At 44.4% G+C, this 21775-nt stretch overlaps 1 protein-coding gene across 1 annotated transcript; it reads left to right on the top strand.

Moving 5' to 3' along the window:
- The first annotated feature begins 500 nt into the window (after positions 1–500).
- On the top strand, positions 501–21531 carry lamb1b (laminin, beta 1b). Its single transcript, XM_073480570.1, is given in 34 exon segments — positions 501–579; positions 1550–1722; positions 4443–4578; positions 6711–6784; positions 7875–8063; positions 8187–8250; positions 8617–8819; positions 8901–9021; positions 9839–9994; positions 9997–10026; positions 10740–10916; positions 11036–11148; positions 11240–11319; positions 11428–11563; positions 11645–11803; positions 11967–12100; positions 12171–12291; positions 12425–12611; positions 12718–12861; positions 12948–13179; positions 13273–13430; positions 13571–13795; positions 13952–14169; positions 14717–14813; positions 17062–17431; positions 17523–17707; positions 17865–18106; positions 18197–18400; positions 18476–18620; positions 18844–19051; positions 19294–19435; positions 20292–20468; positions 20574–20733; positions 20863–21531. Coding segments are annotated over 34 exon segments (5331 nt in total). The 5' UTR covers positions 501–545; the 3' UTR covers positions 21000–21531.
- The last annotated feature ends 244 nt before the right edge of the window (positions 21532–21775 follow it).

The following is a 21775-nucleotide window of genomic DNA, read 5'->3' as shown; positions in this document are numbered from 1 at the left end:
ATTTCTTGAGTGGCACTATCCACACTCCATACTGGTGTCATTTCTTTTTTATTTCTTTTCTCTTTTTTTGGGGGGGGGGGAGTGGCACTGTCCACACTTCATACAGCTGCCATTTCTTTTTTATTTATTTTTTATTTTTGGAGTGGCACTATCCACACTCCATACTGTTTGCATTTCTTTTTTCTTTCTTTCTTTTTTAATGGAGGGGCACTGTCCACACTTCATACTGCTGCCATTTCTTTTTTCTTTCTTTTTATTATTATTATTTGTGGAGTGGCACTATCCACACTCCATAGTTTCCCTTTTTGGCGTGGCACTGTCCACACTACATACTGTTTGCATTTCTTGGAGTGGCACTGTCCACACGCCATACAGTTTGCATTTCTCGGAGTGGCACTGTCCACACTCCATACAGGCGCACTTACAACACACCTCCCTCTGCCTGTTCGCTTCACACTCACACAGACACACACACACTTTGTGTCTGAGCTGCAGGAGCATCAACATCAGCGACAGGACGAGCTGTCAGTGATCCTGACTCGGACATGTCGCTCATCATCCACCTTTTAACAACTTTGGGTGAGTTTGTTGTGTATTTTATATCCAGCTGATGTTGTTTTCAGCTCACTGGCCTGATTCTGCCAAACACTTCTTCTTACAGCAACAACACGTGTAATGAGAGACATATGAGAGCCATTATTCACTGTGTGCGGAAGTTATGAGAAAAGGTGAAGCTGCTGCAGGAAAGTTTGACAGCAAAACACAACTTTATCCACAGAGGGAGAGCGTGTGACTTTAATTTATAAGAAACTTCTGGGTTTCACAACTGAAATCAAGTCAGGCTGAACTGTTTCATAAGAGGATATCTGTTTTATATCTGTTTTTATAAGAGGATATCTGTTTTATATCTGTTTTTATAAGAGAATATCTGTTATTATAAGAGGATATCTGTTTTATATCTGTGTTTATAAGACAATATCTGTTTTATATAAGAGAATATCTGTTTTTATAAGAGGATATCTGTTATTATAAGAGAATATCTGTTATTATAAGAGAATATCTGTTATTATAAGAGAATATCTGTTATTATAAGAGGATATCTGTTTTTATAAGAGAATATCTGTTATTATAAGAGAATATCTGTTATTATAAGAGAATATCTGTTATTATAAGAGGATATCTGTTATTATAAGAGGATATCTGTTTTTATAAGAGAATATCTGTTATTATAAGAGAATATCTGTTATTATAAGAGAATATCTGTTATTATAAGAGAATATCTGTTATTATAAGAGAATATCTGTTATTATAAGAGGATATCTGTTTTTATAAGAGAATATCTGTTATTATAAGAGAATATCTGTTATTATAAGAGAATATCTGTTATTATAAGAGGATATCTGTTTTTATAAGAGAATATCTGTTATTATAAGAGAATATCTGTTTTTATAAGAGAATATCTGTTATTATAAGAGGGTACCTGTGTTTATTGGAGCTTGAGGCTGATCAGATCACGTCCAGGCCTGACAGTAGTCTTCCTCCCTTGCAGCCCTGTGGTGTCCCATCAGGGCTCAGCTCCCAGAGTTTGCAGATGTTTGCACGGAGGGCAGCTGTTATCCGGCCACAGGTGACCTGCTGATCGGCCGGTCCCACAAACTCAGCGCCTCGTCCACCTGCGGTCTGAAGAAGCCGGAGCGCTTCTGCATCGTCGGACATCTGGAGGTAAGAAAACAGCTGCTGGGAACAAGGAGCAGAAAATAAACTATCAGAGCTGCTGAAGTTAACAAACAATAAAATGCTTTATAAACCATTTATTAAACAAGTGTTTATTGTAAAGTTGCAACTCATGTTTATAGTACTTTGTTAATGGTCAATAAATACTGTTTAAACATTATTTGAGTGTTCATAAAGCTAAATAAACAGTTCATAGTTTGTTAACAGTCTCAAGACTTTAAGCTAAAGTTTAAATAACCATAATTAATGATGGTTGTAAAATTAAAGACGTAGTTCTGGTGCAAAACTGCTGATTTTAAGAGACTTCATGACCGCTTCTCTGACTTATCTGCACTAAAGTTCCCGTGAACTTGAACTGGAGGGATAATTTCACTGTTTGTAGCAAAAATGAAACAACACAGAGCGAGAAAATGTTTCATCTGGATGATCTTTGGTTTTGCAACCAAGTGAGCAAAGTTTATTCAAAAGTGATTTACAGGAAGAAGAAAGAGAGAAGAGACAGAAAACAATGAGTGGAAGCAGAAACACAAGTTATAAAGATTCACATTTTCTCCGGTGGGATGATAAAGATATGAAATCAAAGACTTTCATTAGACGACATGCATTCCTTCACAAACACTGTGTGAAATGCATCATGTCGCTGTAATAACGAGGAGAAAACAGCCGCATGTGGAAACATAAAATGTGATAACGATGATGAGATGTTCTGGTGTCCTGGATGTAACAGATGTATGTTTGAGTTTGCTTATATTTGATGTCTGCGTCCGTTTCCTCCTGTAAATATCTTTTACGTGTGTCCCAGTGCACCAAGTAGTTGATTAATCTGTTGATTAATTTCTCAATTAATCGATTAGTTGAGTCTATAAAATGTCTGAAAATGGTGAAAAATGTCGATCAGTGACGTCCTCAGAAGTCTTTTTTTTGTCCACAACCTCGAGATCCTCAGTTTATTGTCATAGCGGAGGAAAGAAACCAGGAAATATTCACATTTAAGAAGCTGGAATTAAATAATGTTGTCCTTTCTTTCTTTAAAACGTTACTCAGTAGTTGCATCACAATCAATCAAATAGTTGTCGAAGTTTTTAATTAATTCTGATCTAAACAATGAACGATAATGACCATCCTGCAAAGAGCGCAGCTTTAATTAGAACAAATAACCGTGCTAAACTTTGGATTTAATTAAAAAACAAAGTGATAATAAATTATTCGTCGTGCTTCCTGTAACTTGTTGAGGAATTTTCCCGTCATTCGGTCGGAACAATGCACAGAAAGTGAGTCAGTCTCACTCATTTTTACAGTTCGATCACGACAGAGCTGCAACAATCCGTCGATTAATCAATTAGTTGCCGACCGAAACTTAATCGGCAACTACTTATGTATCTTATTTCTCTGTTTTTTCACAATAAAAGCTCAGATCTCCAGCCGACAGCTCTGGATTGCGATGAAAACCGATTTAAAAGACGCTGAAAATTCATCGAAGCCTCTAGTTTACATCGTGTTGCCAGGTTGGGTCTGTGCTGCGTCTGTGTTCACTACGTTTGTCAGCAGGGGCCTCGCCTGCACGCCAGATGGTTTGGCACACACACACACACACACACACACACTCTTAAATCTCACATTATTGCAGCGTGTGAACAAACAGCGCAAGTTTCTCAACTTCACCGAGCTCCTGCCAACCCGCTCTGTGGTGAAATGTGAGCTAAGTGCTTCCACTCAGCAGCATTGTTGGGAGAAAAATGTCCTCCTCCCCCCCCTCCGTCCTCGTCTCATGCTCGAGGACTGTGCTCATCCTCGGGAAGCTCAGCCGTTGTCCGGTGATTTCATAAGGACGCCATTCACAGCGCGAAACTCGCTCGAGGGGTGTTTGATAAAGAGCAAGAACATCCCCGGCCTCGCCCACCCGGACCACATGCGCACAGGGACGGGATTGTGAGGAGCACAGCGCTTTTATTGTGGAGAGGAATGTCTGAACTCCCACTCGACAAGACAGCGAAGCAGATAAACTGTACATGTGCACGCTGTCGCACACACAGACACACACACACAGACACGCAATGTTATCTGGATGGTGTCGACGTAGAGCTCAAACTATTGATGAGCTCATTAATCAAGACGTTGATGAGTCCAGCTCCTCAGATGTTCTGCTTTTATTTATTTTATTTGGCAGTTGACTGAATATCTTTTGGGTTTCCGGGCAAACAAAAAACTTGTAGTCACCACTTTTGTACGATGGGCGTTTGTCGCTATTTTGTGATATTCAAGGGAGCGATTAATCAGTGATTCAGGAAGATAATCCACACTAGTTGCAGCCCGAGGTTGATAAAACAGCTGATCTCTGGTTTGAATCAGACTTTAAACGAAGCTGATACATCGATTTAAGGTCCTATTTGTAAGAAAAGTTGATTTTTGAGTCTCACTCCTAACTCAAAGCGCGGTGGGAAGGCGGCCGACCCGTCCTGCGATCCCAAATCGTTAGTTTCCAGCCTGATTTAAAGTCTGATTTTGGTAATAAAACCAGAAGAGAGTTGCAACTAGGAGTATTCTCATCGGTTAATCGGTGGATTATCTTCTCGAATCATCGATTAATCGCTCCTTAGCGACACTGTCAGCACGGTTTACTTTAAGAGGTCTGAGAGACTAAATGTTTTCTTTGTAATTTGAGCGCACTGACCCTTTAACCCTCTCTGCTTCGCTCTTGTGTCCATCAGGAGGAGAAGAAATGTTTCGCGTGCGACTCCAAGAAGATGTACGACGAGGACAACAACCCCGTCAGCCACACCATCGAGAACGTGGTCACGACCTTCGCCCACAACCGCCTCAAGACCTGGTGGCAGTCTGAGAACGGTGAGAACTCAGTAATGACTAGACAGGAGATCACAGAGCCTCTTCACTGCAGCCAATCAGGCTAAGGGGGAGGGGCGGGGCTTACAGGTGTGCTGAGGAGAACAGGTGTGCTGATGGGAAACAGATGTGTGTCATCACTTGAACACACACGGGGGCCTTTAAAGTGGGAAAAAGGGAAGCGTGTAATGAGACGGCGGAGGTTCAGAGAGCTCCGCGGTGAGAACGAGGGACAGTTTGTACTCTCACATACAGGTAAGCTCACCTTGACGCCAGGTGTGTGAGCTGTAATAAGACTTTCCACGGGGCAATAAAAGAGCACATTCTTTCCGTATGGATGTCACTGCAAAGTATCTTACATAAGAGGCGTTTAAGTGGTTAAATAAACGCCGTCTTACTCATCTTTTGAATTCGGAGGCCATTTTTCTTCACCGTTTTCACTTAATTTTCACTTAATGTGCAACACGTGTGGGGTTTGGGGGGTTTATCGCCATAATAACATCCTCAATTTGAGCCCCAGAAAGAAAGTTCCCACACAAACATGCCCTCTGCTCCCACGTCCACGCTGCACATGTTCGCTCCGAGCGGTGGGAATCTGTCTCGAGGTGTGAGTCATGGAGGCAGCGGCGAGCCAGCAGCGCAGATGTGTTTGAAACAGCAGGAAGCTGCAGACGCACAACGGCTTTGCTTGGGATTTCCTGATTCCCCTCGCAGTCGTCCTCCAGATCCAGTTTAGCTTTCCAAGCCGGTTGTAGCCGACCAGCTGTTGTTGGGAACTTGGCTTGCTAATGTAATGTTATTTTAGCGAGCAGAGTGTCAGTTAGCTAATTTAATTAACGCTAACTTGTTTACATCAACAGTAACTGTAAAGACTTTAAATTACATCGCACAAAAACACAATAAACACCTTAGATAACAAATGTTGTGTCAGTAATTTAAATAACCTTAAAAAAAGTTGGTTAGCTTGCTAATATATGACAGTTTAGATCATAGTAGCGTTAGGAACAGTCAGCATGTCCTTACAAAGCAAACTGAGCTAGCTTACTGAAAGAGCTTAGGCTACGTTAGCTCGCTAATGACTGAAGAATAGCATGATAGAGTTACATATCTGACATGACACCTGATAAATGCTGTTAAAAAATGATGCTAAGTGGTACGAATAACACAATAAACCACAAATGACACAACTTAATGACTTTGGTTGACGTTGGTAAGGTTAGCGTAACCGTCAGCATGCTAATATGCTCAAAATGCTACTTTTTAGCAGGTATCCTGTGTTGTTTTTAATGTTTACATTGTTCAATATCTTAGTTCATCATGTTAGCATGCTAGCATTTGCTGATTTGCACCAAACAGACTGTAGCCTACATGGCTAATGGCTAATATCATTAGTTTTGCAAGTATTTGGTCAAACTAAAGTATTTTTTGTTGACAAATGAGGCAGCAGGACTCTTTTAATTTCTATATCTATCTATATTTATTTGTTGATGTGTTGTTTCAATCACATAATACTCAGTCTAACACACACAACATGCCTGGGGTCAACGACAGAACAAGTGAGGAAGCCTCTTGTTAAGTTAATCACAGCTGGGTATTTCCCTTCTCGCTGATCAGATGATCAAGTGACCTTCTGGTGAGGACTCCTGACAATAACTCACCCTGAGAGGAGCGTCCACGTCTGTGCCAGATTATCAGTGGTTGTCTGACCGAATGACCTATTTTCCCCATTCCTAGCACGCCGCTGCTAGCGTGGCTAATAAAGCAGAGTCATACAGATACTCACAAAGAGTTCGCAGGACATTTAATCTCATTTTTTGCCTCCTGGAAATGTTATTTTTGTGAGTTATGGCTCTGGATGCTACATTTCTTTGGTTTTACTGGTGCAAAGTAGCTGGTAGGACTTAGCATGCTGCAACACGATCCAGAACCGGAGCTTTGATTGATTAGAGTCGTATGTGGGCACGACCGGAGAGCCAGGCTGCATAAACATCTGCAGAAAAGAGTCAAGAGAAAGTGTGTGAGAAAGAGAAAATGTCCGCGGTGTGTCGACAGCTTTAATACTGAGTGTGGGAAATCAATAAAGAGAGATTTAATAGTTAATTTCCTGTGTGGTCGTGTTTCCTTTTGTCTTCCAGGTGTGGAGAACGTGACGATCCAGCTGGACCTGGAGGCCGAGTTTCATTTCACGCACCTTATCATGACCTTCAAGGTGCCTGTTCTCCCTCACACACAAACACTAACAGACACATATATCAGACGAATACTCAAGTATATGGATAAACAGCGTCGGACAGCTGCGGTGGAGGAATGTGGAAAATCATTCTTGGTCTCTGGAGAACGGTGGGAAAAGACGAAGAGGGAGGGAGAGGATGAGTTCGGATGAGTCACAGCTGGATCGGTGCCTCTCGTTGATATACGTTGTAACTCTACACACACTCGGAGACATTTTCCATGTGTGTCCGGTCACATCCTGTTGTTGGGATTAGATGGCAGGAAAGAGCAACATGTTTAACAGCCTCCACCCTTCAAATGAAATACTTTAAATATCTGGTGTAGTTGAAAAGCTGCAGGAAAATGAACTTTATCCAACTGTTTTTTCACAAACACAAGGAAAACAAAGAAAAAAGAGAGTTTGCATAACTATTATTTTATTACAATCGGAGAAATTTAGTTTGATTTCCTCTATTATTTACACAGAAACTTCATAATGCAAAGAATCAAGTAATTAGTTGGGATGAATCGGATGTTAATGACCAGAAAAGGCCTCAACAATATTTAGTTTTGAGGACGAATCACAGAAAAAGGAAACTGTCATCTGATTGTAAGAGACTATTAGCAAAAAAATTGATTATTTCAAATTAAAGGTGCAATATGTGAGAATTTAAATTGAAAAACATTCAAAAAAATCACTAAAATTATTATTATTATATACAGTTTTGACATTATGATGTCTCTTTATTGTACGGGACAGATAGCTACTGAAGTTAGCATGCTAACCAGCTAACTTGATTAGCATGCTAACTTCAGTAACATGCTTGTACCATCAGTCTACAGCTGCTCTGCTAGCGGTGTGAACACCAACACTCTGGATCGCTAGATGCACGGCTAAATCGAGCTATCGAGCTAACAGCGGCCACAGTTAGCAGCAGTTAGCGGTTACTGTGCTGATATGCTTTAAATGAAACAAATCAACAGTCTTTAAGGAAAATAAAGTGAGTAGAAGAAGATGATGTATGAACAAGCAGTAATAAAACTTACTCGTGTATCTCTTGTCTCCGCTGTCCGTTCCCTGTTGACAGACGTTTCGGCCGGCTGCCATGGTGATCGAGCGCTCGATGGATTTCGGGAAGACGTGGCAGGTTTATCGTTACTTTGCGTACAGCTGTGAGTCGTCCTTCCCTGGCGTGTCCTCCGGGCCGCTGACCAAAGTGGATGAAATCATCTGCGACTCCCGTTACTCAGACTTCGAACCGTCCACCGAGGGAGAGGTGAGTCTACCTTTGATGCCTTTTTAAGTACATTTTTGAAGGTTTTTTTCTGTTCAAAAGAGTCTCTGATCTCTGACTTTTTATGGAAAGGGCTCATGAAAGTCTGTTTTCTTTCTCTTTTAGGTGATATTTCGGGTGTTGGACCCCGCCTTTGAGATCGAGGACCCCTACAGCCTGAGGATTCAGAGTAAGATGCTCCTAAACTTCCACAAAAAAAAGCTAGACCTGACCTTTGACCTCTGTAAAAACAGACAAAGAAAAACAAACAGTGAACTCATGACAGTATAGAGATTATTTCCAGTCATCTGTAGTCCAGGTAACATCTACCTGGAGCAGGTTTGTGGTGGTCGCAGGTCAGACATGATGGAATTTCACATGTGGATGCGACCCGGCCTCTGTACACTCACCTACATCCAGACCGAGACACACACACACACATCCAGAGGCCTCATGTTAAGTATGTGGTGAATGCTGTGGGTGTGTGAGGACAGAGAAGATGCCGCTGAGCAAGGCACTTAAACTTTCCTTCGCACGCTCTGATCTTTGTGTGCAGACATGCTGAAGATCACCAACATCCGCACGAAATTCATCAAGCTCCACACGTTGGGCGACAACCTGCTCGACTCCCGCGACGATGTGACGGAGAAGTACTACTACGCCCTCTATGACATGGTCGTCCGCGGCAACTGCTTCTGTTACGGCCACGCCTCCGAGTGCGCCCCGATCGACGGAGCGCCGACCGGAGCGGAGGGCATGGTACGTCAAACACGTACTCACATATTTATGTTTTATATGTTACAGACCTGCAGTTAGTGTTCATTCATGTTGTGTGTGCAGGTTCATGGACGTTGTGTCTGTAATCACAACACTGAGGGTCTGAACTGTGAGCGCTGTAGAGACTTTTACCATGACTTACCTTGGAGACCTGCTGAGGGACGCAACACCAACGCCTGCAAGAGTGAGAACACAATTGCTCCGTCACACGTTGGGAAATATACTTGTTTTTGTTTTTGTTTTACTGAAAGTTTGATGAGAAGATGGATACCACTCTCAAGTTTGTACGTTAACGTGGAGCTACAGCTAACGTTAGCATGTGACTAGCTTAGTTTAAAGACTGAAAACAGGAGGAAAGAGTTACCTCTAACCTCCAAAGCTCACTAATCAATATTTTATATCTCAGTTGTTTAATCTTTATATGAACAAAATGTGTAAAAACATTTTTAAAAAGTATGCTAGCTGCTTCCCCCAGCTTCCAGTCTTCATGTTAAGCTAAGCTAACAGACACAGAAGAGTTAGCCAGGCTCTTTCTACCTAAACAAAAATGAATTATCGCTTATTAATTAATATCTCACGTTTAATCTGTGTAAAAAATGTAGTGTAAAATCATTAGCAAAAATATGCTAGCCGTTTCCCCCTGCTAATTAAGCTAACTGGTTGTAGCGTTATTTAACAAAAACCTCCAAAACTCATTAATCAACATTTTATATCTCATTTGTTTGTAATCTGTATTAAAAAAAAAAAATGAGTAAAACATTAGCAAAGGTATGCTAGCTGTTTCCCCCTGCTTCCAATCTTCACGCTTAGGCTAGCTAAGCTAACCGGCTGTTAGCCGTATAACATTAGCTTTATATTTAGTGTACAGGCACAAAAAGTGGTGTCAATCTAAAACTCTGAACAAGAAAGTTAATTAACGTATTTCCCTAAAATGTCAGACTTTAATGTGAGTTAACCTTCATGTCAGAGATAAACCACCGCTCTGTCTCCTTCCTCCTCAGAGTGCGAGTGCAACCATCACTCCACATCGTGCCACTTCGACCTCGCCGTGTACAAGACGACCGGCAACACGAGCGGCGGCGTGTGCGAGGACTGTCAACACAACACGGTGGGCCGACAGTGCGAGCAGTGCGCGCCCTTCTACTTCCAGCACCCGAACCGGACCTGCGGGACCCGAACGTCTGCGAGCGTGAGTCACCTCCGCCTGACCTCTGACCTGTGACCTCTGAGTGTTCCCACCACTCGGCGTCCTCCTCCGGGACGTTTTCACCATCTGCAGCTGCGGCGAAGCCTTTTGAAGTGACAAGCAGAAAGTAGCTGTTGTGACATCATGATTGTAATTAGCTGTTAAGTGCCGGGTCCAAGTGGAAACAGAGCCGTAAAATGGAAACACGGCCTCCCGTTTGTCTTTCAAATCACACGCTGCTTTTCTCAAGTCTTTGCTTTTCATTATCTCGCCCATTCTCACACAGAAACATCTCACTGGACCGGTTCTGTTATTACAAGCATCTCTTTATTTTTGTAGCATCGTGTAGAGTAGATAGAAGTCGTTAAGACAGATTACCAGGATTTGTTTTCCTTCTCACTCCTTCATCCATCAAGATATTTCATCATGTTCTGACCCCATAGCCCTGAAACTGTTGAGCTCTCCAGAGGATTTTGTTGACGTCCCAGCTCAGTTTCTCTTGCTTCATCATCAGGCTGACTCTTTCTCTCTGAGAAATATAATCTTCTGGACACACCCGTTAAGTTCTGGACACTTTTTCCTTCTTTCTTTCAAGACGAAGCTCAAATAATGTTTCTGTCCTCCGGGATCTCATTACCCTTTTTAAATGACCGTGAGCTGTGGGAATGAAACATGTTTACGCAGTCTCCTTAAGCTCATTATTCATGTCTCTGCAGAGTGTAACTGTGACCCAGACGGGTCGCTGCAGGGCGGACTGTGTGACGCTCGGACCGATGTGCAGGCCGGGCTGATCTCGGGCCAGTGTCGCTGCAAAGCCAACGTGGAGGGCGAGCGCTGCGACAACTGCAGACAGGGACACTTCGGGCTGGGACAAGGGCCCGACGGCTGCCTGCGTAAGTCTCACACAGTGAAAGTACAAGACTTGTTACAAACACACACAGTGTAGATAAACTTCAGTCGGACTGACGCAGTTGAATCCGTTGCTTCATTGTCTCATTGTGTTTTCTGGCAGCTTGTACCTGCAACCCGCTCGGCACCCTGCCCGGAGGAAACCCCTGCAATTCAGAGACAGGAAGCTGCTACTGCAAGCGGCTCGTAGACGGACATAACTGCGATCAGTGTCTGGTGTGGATACAAACTCTACTGGACATTATACCCTTTATATACATGTGTGTCTGCGGTGTGTACGAACTAACGTCTGCTCTCTGCTCTGTAGCCGCAGCACTGGGGTCTGTCCAACGACATGGACGGCTGCAGGGCGTGTGACTGCGACCAGGGCGGTGCTGTCGACAATAAGTACGTTTAAAGACCACTTTTATGAAGCGATTCATTGATTCATCTGCGAACGAACACGCGTAAAATACAGGAACTGATATAATATCTACACCACCTCTCTGTCCGCAGCTGTGACCCTCACTCTGGACAGTGCGAGTGCAGAGAGCACATGTTCGGACGGCGCTGCGATCAGGTCGAGTCCGGCTTCTACTTCATCGCTCTGGATCACTACACCTACGAGGCCGAGGACGCCAAACACGGACCTGTGAGTGTGTTTATCGCGATCTGTTTCGTGGTGCTTCTTCCCAGATATGTGCAGCTCGGTTAACCTCTTCCTCTCTGTCAGGGTGTGACTGTGGTACCGAGGCCTTACCCTCTGGATCGTAGTCCGACGTGGACCGGGATGGGCTTCGTTAACGTGCCAGAAGGAGCCTACTTAGAGTTCTCCGTCGACAACATCCCCGATTCCATGGACTACGACATCCTCATTCGCTACGAGCCGCAGGTAACGTATTCATACAGTTAGCAATCGCTCGAATCGAACGTTGTTTTTCAAGTTCAGAAGAGGACGACACGGCTGTAACTTGCAACACGTGTTCAGAGAGGAGGGAAAAAGTTTAATAAATCTTATCGGAGCTACGAATTAATAAATCATCCGTCTTTGCTAGCTTCCAGAGCAGTGGGAGCAGGTGAACGTCCGAGTGCAGCGTCCCGTCTTCAACCCTCCAAACTACTCCGGTCACTGCAGCAACTCCATCCAGAGCGGAGACGACCAGTCCATCTCTCTGCCACCTGGATCCAGGTAACACATCGCTTCACTTCACCGCTTCAGCAACGTTTTCTACTCTCACTGACTCCGTGTTGTGTTTCAGACACATGTTGCTGTTGAGGCCGATCTGTTTCGAGAAAGGACTGAACTACACGGTCCGACTCAGCCTGCCGCTCTACTCGTCTGTCAGCGACGTCCAGAGCCCGTACACTCTCATCGACTCTGTGCGTACAGAGCGCTTTTAACTCAGCACCATAAACATCTGAAATAATAACTCCCTCCTCTCTGCTCCTCCCTCTAACCTGTGTTTTTGTTATGGCTTCCCTCCTCCTCCTCCTCCTCCTCCTCTCTTCATAGCTGGTGCTGATACCGCGGGTCAGGGAGCTGGACATGTTCCATGGGATCGATGGCGAGGGAGCGTGGGATACGTTCCAGCGCTACCGATGTCTGGAGAGCAGCCAGAGCGTCGTGAAAAGCCCCATGACCGACATCTGTAACGACTACATCTTCAGCGTCTCTGCTCTGCTGCACAAAGGAGCCATGGGTACGAAGTTTAATCTGTCCAGCGTCTTTGATTTCACACAAAAAAATCTGGAAAAATCACAAGACAGGATGTGAAGTTTTAATTAAATCTCCAACTTGTCTCCCAGCATGTCAGTGTGACCCTCAGGGTGCCCTCAGCGCTGTGTGCGACCCCAGTGGAGGTCAGTGTCGGTGTCGACCCAACGTCGTGGGCAGGAACTGTGACCACTGCGCTCCGGCTACGTTCCTCTTCAGCCCCGCCGGCTGCAGACGTGAGTAAACGGGCCTGTAGTCCTACAAGCTGATGCTTATCTAACCCAGCAGAAAGAAGTGTAATGAGTCACATTTTTGCCCTCAGCTTGCGAGTGTGACCTCCGCGGCTCAGTCAGCGGCGTCTGCCACGAAGCGACGGGTCAGTGCGAGTGTGTCTCAGGGGCGACGGGCCGCCAGTGTTCCCACTGCCTGCCGGGCTTCTGGGGCTTCCCTCAGTGCCGGCCGTGTCAGTGTAACGGACACAGCGAGTACTGCCACCCTCAGACCGGAGAGTGTCAGGGCTGCAGGGACTTCACCACCGGACATCACTGCGAGAGGTGACGTTGTTCGTTAATCTGGATCCACCGTCGGACAGAATTCGTCCAATCAGGATGTCGGGTTTTATGTCTCGTTCGTCTTTCGTCCTCCAGGTGTCTGGGCGGTTACCACGGCGACCCAGAGCTGGGTTCAGGTGGCCACTGTCGCCCCTGCATGTGCCCCGATGGTCCGCGCAGTGGACGCCAGTTTTCTGACAGCTGTTACCTCCTGAGTAACCAGCTGGTGTGTGTGTGCAGCGCGGGCTACAAAGGTACACAGATTTGTTTTTATGTAAACAGCCTTTCAAGTGCTCAAAGCATCACACGTCTTCACTTCACACACGAACACTTCAAGGTCCCCTTTGAACTTGAAAACACGCTCCTCACTTCCTGTTTCCCGTCCTCCCTCCAGGCGCCAGGTGTGACGAGTGCTCTCCAGGTTATTTCGGGAACCCTCTGGTGCCCGGCGGGCGCTGCCTGCCCTGCCAGTGCAACAACAACATCGACATGCACGACCCGACGTCCTGCGACGCTCGGACCGGCTCCTGTCTCAAGTGCCTGCACCACACCGAGGGCTACGCCTGTCAGCACTGCAAACTGGGTTACTACGGCAACGCTGGCACGCAGAGCTGCAGGAGTGAGTACAGCTGTGACACCACTGAATTACTATACATACACGTATATGTATATATAATACAATTAACCATGTTTGATGACCAAACTTTTCCCCTCGGAGGCCCAAAACTAAAATGTAAAGTTTTTTTAAAGCTCCTCTTCTCTTGTATCGTTCCAGAGTGCATGTGTTACCCGATGGGCACGGTACCTCAGGCCTGTTCCTCCCCCGACGACTGTCAGTGCGACCAGCACAGCGGTCAGTGTCCCTGCCAGCCCAACGTGGTGGGTCAGAACTGCGACCGCTGCGCCGCTGATACGTGGAACATCGCCAGCGGCACCGGCTGCCAGCGCTGCGACTGCGACCCCGACCACTCCTACGGATCGTCCTGTAACGAGGTGAGTCAGACTTTGCATCATTTCCTGCAGCTGCTTCTTCTTTGCTCTCAATGAGCTATTGTTGCCAGAGTTTCCTCACACTATCTGGGGACCGGTTAGGACATTTTTCCAAACAATCCTCGGTGAGAGTGAAGCTGCAGGGCGGCTGTAAGTCACTGTGACCAACCATCTAATCACCAAAACCTGTTTGCGAGTAGATTTGTTGATATATGGACTCCGGCTGTTTGGGAATTTCCTCTCTCGCTGTTTTACTTCAGCTGTGTTTTACTCGCGCACGCAAATCTGCTCGAGTCTCTCACACAAACATTTGGGTTTCTGTGTTTACTGGCTGCTCTCCATCACAGGAAGGAAGTCTCAGAATACACTGAGGAATAACTGAATACACATTTCTGTAAGAGGAGCCGGTCGTTTCAAACAACAAAGCTCCATTGTGTCTGCAAGTGAAAGGAAAGACATAAAACAGAGAGAATGAGACCAAAGGTTTTCTCACTCGTACACCTACTGTGATAACATTTTGTTGTTCTTTGTGTTGGTGCTGATCCTGAAGGTCACGGGTCAGTGCTCCTGCAAACCAGGTTTTGGTGGGAAGACGTGTCGGGAGTGCAGAGAGCTGTTCTGGGGAGATCCAAAGGTCAAATGTCACGGTAGGTCGTCATCACCGATCACCAATATACGAACCGAAGACGTCTGATCGTATGTTAGGTTTCCTCGTGAGTTTTATGGTTTCACGTCTTCTTCAACACAGCATGATGCTCATTTAGTAAATTATGGTCCCATTGAGAGTAAAACAGACGATAAATCAGGGTATTCTTTAGATTGTTCTCGGGTCCTCAGTCAGATCAAATCAGGATATCCTCTCCAGCTCCACCCTCATGTCCAGATATGTCACTTCTGGCTTCAAAAGACCAAGATGGAGATGGCCGTTATACCAAACTCAAGGCTTTAAAGCGGTCCACATACCAAGAGGTGGGGTCACAGTGAAAGGAAGGATCCAAATCTGTTCTGACTTCTGAAAATGCCCAACGCACCTAAGTTGTGTTATCAGAAAAGAGCGTGGCAGAGAGCATTTAAAGTCCATTACAAGCTGTTTTAATCAATATTTTACAATAACAATGGGACAAATGGCGAAATTTACCCTCTCATTGGCTTCATTTCTAGCCACAGCAGGCAGCCACACAAAGTCAGCGACAAGCCGGTGAACATAATGAGACATTTAGCCGCTAAAGACTCCGATGTTTTTCTCAGGAGTTAGTTGAGACTAAAACAGAGCTAAAGACTTTATAACATTGTACTTGGATTTGCTAAGATGCAAAAAAAAGTGAGTTTAAAAGTGATTTATAAAGGCATGAATAAAACAGCTGCCAGATTTTTTGGGATAAAGAAATGGACGAATCCTTGAAACGTTTCCAAGATTGTGAAAACAGGAAGAAGCCGTTGATTCAACATGTTTGTCTAAGATGAAGTTTTGATCAAAAATTACTTTGATATTTGAGAATTTGCACAATCTTGACTTGAGATCAACATCTCTGTCTTCTCTGCATTTAGCGGTTTGGAAATTTAATGATATTCGGCCAGGACTGGACTGCAGCTACATTCACTTCCTGCTTTTTTTGGGAGCTTTTGACATTCATTCTGGTCCTCAGTTCGTAAAACATATCACAGTTTAACTGAGGTTTGGTGAAGGACTTGGTCAGCCAGGAACACGTCACTGTCAGGCCATAAAAGACTCAAAGTCTTGTTTATACAGTATGTTTCTGGATTATGGATAAATAAGGCCATGAATCCTGCACTGTTCACCAGATAAGGAGGTGAACACTCCTCGAGAGCCTTAAATGTCACGGTGACTGTTTCATTTCATATCGTGCAGCTCATTATGAATGAGGAAGCATACCAGCGGTGACTGTAAATTGGTTTTTGGTATGAGTCGGTTTTGTCAGACAGTTGATTACACGTCGGCTCGTTATCTCTCCCTGATCCAAAATAGTTTTATTGTGGTGTGTTGAACAAACTGCCGGAGAAATGAGCGTCTCCCAGTAGCTGGCTCGCCCTCAGAGGAAGAGAGAAGGAGTAGGAGAGGCGAGGAGAGGGAGGGGATCTGGGAATGACCTCTCCTCCCCTACACATGAGAACCAGATGTTCTCCAGATCTCCCAGGCATCCCATTTTCGTCATGCACTGATGCCCAGAGGACCCAGGAATCCTGAATTATTCCCGCTGTATTCCCTGAAGGTCTCCTAAGCTGTTAAACCAGCTGGACCTCGCACAGATGTCACTGATGTGTAAATTCATGGGAAATCTGGGCACGCTACTGAGAAATGTGTGGGAGTAAATGTGTGGAGGGAGTTGATGATAAAGCCGCTACAGCCGAGAGGTTGTTCTTCTCACCACATTCAGGTGTCAGAGGTTAAAACTTTTGTTTTGTCGGCATCTTTGCAAGCAAGGTGGGATTTAAGGCTTCGCTGTAGATGGCCTATAATCACCATGTATGTTCTGACCCTGAGGTGTAATATTTCACTGTGACAGAAACTTCAAACCCAACCCTCACCTCCTGCTCCATAAATCACACAAATAAGTGCAGGAAACTGATGGTAGAAACCTCCCAAACGCTGCATTCCTTGTTCCTGACTTACACCAAACCTCCTCCTCCTCCTCTTCTTCTTCTCTGAGGAGGGAGTGCCTCAACACTGGGGGGGTCAGTATGACCTTCAAGGTCATGTTCACGTCCAAGTTTATTTACTTATTTAAGAGGTTGAGTAAATGTTTATGACTTTAAGGATAAGTTCACCCAAAAATGAAAACTCAGCCATTATCTACTCACCACGATGCCGATGGAAAGTCGGGTGAAGTTTCGTAGTCCACAAAACATTCCTGGACCTTCTCTCTCTGTTTCCAGCTTGTGACTGCGACGCTCGGGGAATCTCTAGCGATCAGTGCCATCGTGCGACAGGTCAGTGCACCTGTGTGGAGGGCGTGTCAGGCCCACGTTGTGACCAGTGTGCCCGGGGCTACCAGGGTGAGTTCCCCTCCTGCGAACCCTGCCACCAGTGCTTTGCCGTCTGGGACAGTGTGGTCGGCGAGCTGACCAACCAAACTCAACGTCTGGAGGCCCAAGTAACGGAGCTCCAGAGCACCGGGGTGACGGCACCGTATAAAGAATTAGTCAGCAGTCTGGAGAGAAACGTCAAGGCTGTGAAGGAAATAGTGGAGAGCAACCCTGCAGCGGTGAAGCTGGAGCAGATACAGGACCTGATGCATGAAATTACGTACGTACAAAAACAAATACAGATCTAAGAAAAGATTCATTAGACACCTTTTTGTTTTATTTTTTAGTTCATTACTGTCTTGCTTCCTCAGTGGTGTGATGTCCTACCTGAACGGAAAGCTGAACACAACGGAGGAGACCTTGAACGATCTCCACAGTGACGCCAACGCCACCGATGCAAATTTGGACGCACTGACCGATGAGGCCAACCAGCTGGAGCTGAGTGTGAAGGAGCTGAGACAGCAGGTGTACGACGCCAAGAACGCCAACATCCAGGGTGAGAAACACGACTGTAGGAGAGAAAATATGTAACTTTTAATTGATAGGAAAACATGGGTGTCATCAGCATATTGCTTTATATTCATACGGTTATACTTGTTTACTCACTTTTTTATAATATGAAATAAATAAATATATATATAATATGTTTTCAGGTGCCATGGACACCATTTCAGAGGCAAACAAGCAGTCTAGGATGGCGGAGCTCCGCGCCAACGCCTCCACCAGTGATCCTGGAAACACAGTGGAGCAGTCAGCTGCAGTACGGAAAGCCACTGAGGACAAACTGAGCAGCGGTCAGAAGGAGTTTGATCGCAAGCACCAAAGAAATCAGAAGAAGCTCGACAAACTGTCAAATGAGCTGGAGCAGTTTGAGCTGGTATCACTTAGTGAAAAGGTGAGAAAAACAAAATATTCTCAGATGACATTAAACCAGCCTTGAACTGATTGAATATTTGCTCACATTGTGTTTATTCTCTCTCTGCAGACATGTGGCGGTGCAGCTGAAGGCGACAGCTGCTCCGACTCCTCCTGCGGTGGTTTGGGTTGTCGTGGAGATGCAGGGCCTCAGTGCGGAGGAGAAGGATGCGGAGGCCTCGTCATCACTTCAGAAAAAGCTCTTAAATCAGCCAAAGACCTGGACCAGGAGATCCTGACAGCGATGCAGGAGGTGGACAAGCTCTCCAGGATGGTGAGTGAACATTTATTGAGATGCATGATTATTCAAGGTGGATGTGAGTTGATCGCTGATTTTGTTTGTGGTTAGGTATGGGAGGCCAACAGCCGCGCAAACGAGGCCAAGGTGAACGCTATGGAGGTGCTGATCAAATCCAACCGGAGCAAAGAGAGGGTGGAGCAGAGCAACGACCAGCTCCGCAACCTCATTAAAGAGATACGAGACCTGCTGAACAGTGAGTACACCACAAACACAGACACTGTAAAGTAACCGCATGTGACTTATTCTTACTTTTTATATAAAATGTAAAGTCTGTAAAACTTTTTAGATTTTCAATATTTAAAAAGGCGTCTCAAATAAAAGGACTTCAGCTTAAAGTATCCATTGTTCTTTACCGTATGGTTTAAGATAAACACAAGGGGAAAAGGATTAACTCTGTTTTGTTTCTGATATTTCAGATGAAAAGGCAGACGTTTCCGTGATCGAGGCGGTGGCCAACGAGGTGCTGACTCTGGAGATGCCGACCTCGACCGAGAAGCTGCAGGAGCTAACGAAGGAGATCAAGGAGAAGGTCAGCAGTCTGACCAGCGTGGAGTCGATCCTCAGTCAGAGCGCCGAGGACATCCAGGCTGCTGAGGCGCTGCTGAAAGAGGCCAAGGCTGCCAGGTAACATCGTCAGAAAGGAAAACAACAGAAAATCCCTCTTAATATTCAAAAGATGAACCTCTTTATCTTCATTAAAACTATAATATAGTCTATTTACATGTGAAATGATGATGACGATGTGAAAGCCCCACATCAACTGTTTTTGTCAGCTTGTTTGCACAGGATATATATATAAAGTTATGTTTATATAAATAAGACAAACACACTTGAGAGTGTTTAAACATTTACTCTCTGTCCCTCAGTGAGAAGGCGTCCAACATGAAGGACACAGCAGAGGTCGTGAAGGCAGCACTGGATGAGAGCGAGCGTGCTCAGAACGTCGCCATGGACGCCATCCAGCTGGCTCAGAACAACACTAAGGGCACCCTGGACCTGCTGATCACTGTGAGTACAGTACAGTGTGAATGAACAGTGGTCGTCACTGGAATAAAACCAGAATCAGTCTGTAGATTTTGCTGTTTTATTGAAAATCAGACCTGTTTTAGATACTAATGTGATGGAAACCAGTGGAGACTGGTGGGTCAACTCTTCAATTCTTTTTTTTATGTCTGATCTAAATTGTTTTCTCTCCTTTTTTATCTATGAAAACGTGAATAAGAACATTTCAGGAAATGTTTCTTTCATGTGTGAAATCGATTTTTTTTTTTAAATTCAGGAAATGTTTCATATGTGAAACCAAGTGACAAAAAATATTTTTCAAGAGAAATATTTTTGTCAAAATTTACTCAGTTTCACACATGAAAATAAAAATCTTCTTTTGGAAGAAAATCACTCAGCTTCAGAGAAAAATTTGAAAAAAAAAAAAAATGCATTCAGCACAAAAAAAAAACTGAAAAAAAGGTGAAAAAAATTCACTCAATTTCAGAAAAAAAAAAGTAGTTTCACACATGCAAAAAAAAATGAACAAATTTTTTTTCTGGAAAAAAAAAAAAAAAATTCAGTTTCACACAAAAAAAATTTATTCAGCACGTGAACAAAAATTCTTCTGAGAAAAAAATGTACTCAGTTTCACACGTTTCCATGAGACCTCAAGTCATAAACACAGGAGAGAAAACAATTTAGATCAAACAGGAAATGGATCACCAGACAAAAAAAAGTCTTCATTTGCCCCTCAGGGCTTCCGTAGCTGTGCATATATTCTCCTCATACTATCAGTGTTTCAAAATGTACTGATTCTGATACAGAACTCTCATGATACACCAGCTTTACATATTTTAATGTTTGTGTCTGTCTGTGTCAGGTGGAGTCGGAGACGGCCATGTCGGAGCTGAAGCTCAGTAACACCACGGGTCGCCTGGTCCAGCTGGAGAGGGAGGTCGGGCTGCTGAGACAGAACAACCTGGAGGTGAACCGGCTGTCGGAGACGGCCGGCTGGATCACAGAGCAGGCCAAACAGAACGCAGAGGAAGCGCAGCAGGTCTCTTACCTTACCTTACATTTGACTTTTGGGTGGACCATTTTTCACCAACCTGATCGTAAAAATCTGCTGCCATCATCCCAGTAACTGTTTGTGTGTGTGAAGGAGTTTGACGCGGAGGTGAAAGATAAATTCGAGGAGGCGGAGGACCTGGTGGGGGATAAAGGAGAGTCGGTGCTGCAGGCGAGGAGGAAAGCGGACGAACTGCAGAAGGAGGCCAAAGAGCTGCTCGCTCAGAGCAGCACCAAGCTACAGCGACTCGGAGGTGACGTCGAGATATTTTATATTGCGTGTTTTCAGTATGTTTTGTTCATCCCCTGATAAATCTTTACATTCACACTGATTATTGAAGCCTTTCAAAAAGTTTCATTTCTCTGCGTGTCTGTGTTTTCAGAGTTGGAGAGATCCTACGAGTCGAACCAGCGAGTCCTGGAGGCCAAAGCTGCAGAGCTGGCCGAGCTGGAGCAAAAGGTCCGCAAGATCCTGGAGGACATCAGCTACAAAGTGACGCTGTACAGCACCTGTCTGTGATGATCACCTGGACGCTCCGGCTCCTCAAACTCTTTAGTGTTCTCAAGTGGGATCTTAATGGTGCCAAAGATTTTATGACCGCTCCCAGATGATTCCCTCGTATTTTAAAGCTATCAGGACCAAACACTGTAATATGTTTGACACCGTCAGTGCCAACAGTTTGATTATGTGTGAACCAGCGTCCAAACAGTCAAGTGTATCGGACAGCTGTGCCGAGAAGTATTTTAACAATGGAAACAACCAATAAAGTATTGAAGTAACGAGTCCCAAAGGAAACCACTAAAAGCCAATGTGACCTCAGTGTTCGAAAACCAAACTGTGTAGAGAATATACAACAATTTAACTCTTTAAGCTACGACAACGTGTGTATTTAAGTATATGACTGAACATTTTTGATAGAAATATTAAAGTTTTATAAAGTTTTATATGTACTGAATAAGCCCAAAGATAAAAATCACTGTCTGGACCTATAAAAGCCATTGTGAATGGTTATGTGTCAAAAATGAATATTAAATTTTGAATTGAAAATGAAGTTACTGAAGCATCTTGGTGGTCTTTTCTCCTTTTGAGTTAAAAAAAATGTTTTTTATTGCACATTTCCCCATGTTGTGATTCTGATTTCATAAGGTTACACCTGCATTAATCAATATTTTAAAGCTGCAACTGAAGATTACACTTTGGGGCCTGGAGACAATAAAGCTTGATAATGCAGACATCTGATTTAGAAAATTGTCATGAACTGTCTTTGTAACTTTGTAACAACTAGCAGCTGTAAT

Source organism: Pagrus major, chromosome 14, assembly GCF_040436345.1.
Source record: "Pagrus major chromosome 14, Pma_NU_1.0".
NCBI classification, from domain to species: domain Eukaryota; kingdom Metazoa; phylum Chordata; class Actinopteri; order Spariformes; family Sparidae; genus Pagrus; species Pagrus major.
The sequence above is the reverse complement of the archived record's forward strand: the minus strand, read 5'-3'. Positions and strand labels throughout refer to the sequence as shown.